The 3,226-nt window shown below is 38.8% G+C and overlaps 1 protein-coding gene across 1 annotated transcript in view; it reads right to left on the reverse strand.

The window, feature by feature from the left end:
• Positions 1-3,226, reverse strand: part of DNAH8 (dynein axonemal heavy chain 8) — a 413,702-nt gene that overhangs the window by 327,314 nt on the left and 83,162 nt on the right. Inside the window, exon 17 of the mRNA XM_027771927.1 lies at positions 540-727. Coding sequence (XP_027627728.1) covers positions 540-727 — 188 coding nt within the window. The remainder of the gene's footprint in view (positions 1-539; positions 728-3,226) is intronic.

Here is a 3,226-nt window from a genome sequence, read left to right on the forward strand (position 1 = left end):
AAAAAAAAAAGAGAAGAGGATAGAGAAAGATAGCAAGTGAACAATAGAGGGGATGTTAGTGAGAAACAGATATGGTTTATTATCTGTTGAAGATGACGTGTATAGTATTCTCAACTGGACTGGTCTGGGAAGTATTTCATGATGGGTGAAGTCTTTTAACAAGCAAAATGAGAAATAGTGATTGACTGTTTTAAAAAATTATAATAATAATAATTATTGGGAAATGCATGGAAAAGACTTTGAATGATAAAGCGGGGAGATCGATGCCTCTGTATTGACTGACATGCATGGCATTCCCTTTTGAAAAAGCAATGGAAGTCAAAGTAAAGTTATATGTAATCCAATGTAATATAAAGAAGATTATGATAATAATAAAAAAAAAATGGCTCACCTGACCCCATAATATTGAAGAACTATTTCCACTCAAGCCATTTTATAGTCACCCCACTTTGTTAATTTATATCTTAATACTACTGTAGGATGAAATATATTTAAAATTTAAAACAATTAATCTATAAAAATGTTAAGAATTTTTTTACCTGCAAATACAGTTTGTCGGATTTCAATTTACTTTCCAATTTTAGCAATCGCTTTGCCTGTTCTGGTACATCCAAGTTCATTTTTATCATGCATTTAGTTTCCCGAACAATTTCCAAAATTTTGGGATCGAAATTAACCAGCAACTTCCCTGTTTCTGGATGTCGTACAAAAAGCGTGGCTTGTAAAGCTACAAATAAATGATTATTGGCATTACTTATTCTGGATTCCTTTTCTGCTTCCAGCTCTGTTTACATGACCGTATTCTTCAGGGCAAAACAATAGTTCTGGATGCCCCAGGTAGCAAGGCACAGCACTCAGCCAAAACCTTCTGAAAACTTAACTAGAGAGATTAAAAATTAACCCAGAAGTGACAGCTTTTGTGCTATGAACCATAATGCTTGTCTGAGTGGGTTAAAGGGGACCTTTCATACATTGATTTACTTTCTTGGGAGGGAGGGGAGGAGAGGTTTTGCTATAGGGCGCATGCATTCACCAGAGAGACACAGAGAAATACAGAGACAGAAAGTGAGAATCACCCCCCAGGGGGGATGGACACGCCACAATCCCTTCTCCTCCATTCTCCTCTCGGGATCTTGGGCACACACACACACGCACCCGGCATGAGTTTAAGCCACCAGGTCCAGGACTCAAACCGTGGTCGACTACATGGGAGTCCAGCGCTGGTCCCTGATTTACATTTTATATTGTGACCTAACCTCTGGGGCAAGAACTACAAGAGATCAGACACCACCTAGATTTCAAACCCTTTTCCATGCCTGACCCAAGCTGGCTTCTTTAAGGAGGTTTATCTGAATTAATTCTTCATTCTGAATTTCTGACAACTAGGCTCAATACTTACTAAACACCATTGAGATCTGAACTCCTAGGATGTAGGGGGAGTTTTTTATTTGTTTGTTTGTTTGTTTTATACTGAATGTCACATAACCATCACTCATATAAAAGGGAATTTTCAGATGTACTTTTAATTATGAACTGAACTGCATAATCCTAAGTGGTTCTTCCTGGGTAGCATTTGATTGTTATCCTGACATGAATTACTTTTAGAGGCATAATAATAAAACACTTGCAGACCAGGATGTGCTGGCTCGAATTCCATTTTACATTAATAAACACTACTAACATGGAAGTCTCATTATAATCATGGAAACTTCAAGCTTCCTATTATTTCACAGAATGAGGCCACATCATGTTTCTAGTAAAATTACATAGTTTATATACCCACACTTTGAAGTTCGTTGGCTTTTATCCATTAGATAAAGTTACTCTTGATAGCGTTCTTAACAATGCAGGTTTCATATCTGTTTCAACGGAAAATTTAGCCATCTCACGTGGTAAGAACTGGATTAAAAATCATTTATCCTTCCAAATAACTTCCAAAAAATTCCAAAATAACTTTGAACATTTGTTTAATGAGATCTGTCTTCTTTAAAATTGTACTGAGCTTGGGGCTGACAGGTGGCATAGTGATTAAGGGTGCTGAACTCCCACATGGCTGACCGCAGTTCAAGCCCCAGACCTGGCAGCTTACTTTCTCACTTTCTCTCTCTCTCTCTCTCTTTCTCTCTTTCTCTTGTTCTGTCCCTCTCTGGTCAAATTAAAATAAGTAAATAATTAAACAAAGTTAAAAATTTTAAAAACAGGAAAGAAAAACTGTACTGAGCTTAATTGAAAGGATGGCAAGGTCAGCAAGACCACGAAGACAGACTAATGACAGGAGAGAGTGAAGAGTCCATCTGAATCACCACGAGGGGAACCTTGGGAAGCAGTCAACTAGAAGATGTCGCTACTAGGTCCCCCATTATTATTTCAAGCTCTTATACAGTTAAATACAGTCATACCAATAGAACAACAAGAATCTTTCCAGAACAATTCATTTCCAATAGCTTTTGTTCACATGAAAGAATTTTACTTTATATTCTTTGTTTTACTTGAGACAATTTCTCCCAGGCATTAAATTCACTACAATGAGTATACTGTCCCCAGTACACATCAACTGACACTCTCAAGGTTAACTCCCCCAAAAATGTAATAAAATTGCTATTTATTAAGATTATCATCTCTACTTATTAGACATTTTAAAATTATTTAAAGACAATCCAAAGCATACCTGGCACTGTTCCTGGCACTTTTAGAAGCAGTACAGTGTACAGAGGTTAAAAGCACAGACTGCCTGAATGGCATCCCGGCTCTGCCATTTACCAGCTGCGTGACCTTGGGCAAAGCACTTAACCTACCAGTCCCTCAGTTTCCTCACCTGTAAAACAAGGATAATGACAGTTCCCCATCCCTGCAATTAAGGTTAAAGACATTTGCTTTTCACCAAGATGGTGGCAAAAGTGAAGAAGGAAACTCCTGCCCCTCCCAAAGCAGAAGCCAAAGCAAAGGCTTTGAAGGCCAAGAAGGCAGTGCTGAAAAGCACTGAAAGTCACACACAAAAAAGATCCACACAACACCCACCCTCTGGAGGCCTGAGACACTGCAGCTCCAGGAGCAGCCCAAATATCCTTAGAAGGACACTTCTAGGAGAAACAAGCTTGACCACCATGCCATCATCCAGTTCCCCCGACCACGGAGTCTGCCATGAAGAAGATGGAAGACAACAACACACATGTGTTCACTGTGATGTCAAGGACAACAAGCACCAGATCACACAGGTTGTGACGAC

This window comes from Tupaia chinensis, unplaced genomic scaffold (genome assembly GCF_000334495.1).
Source record: "Tupaia chinensis unplaced genomic scaffold, TupChi_1.0 Scaffold000238_1, whole genome shotgun sequence".
Taxonomy (NCBI): Eukaryota; Metazoa; Chordata; class Mammalia; order Scandentia; family Tupaiidae; genus Tupaia; species Tupaia belangeri.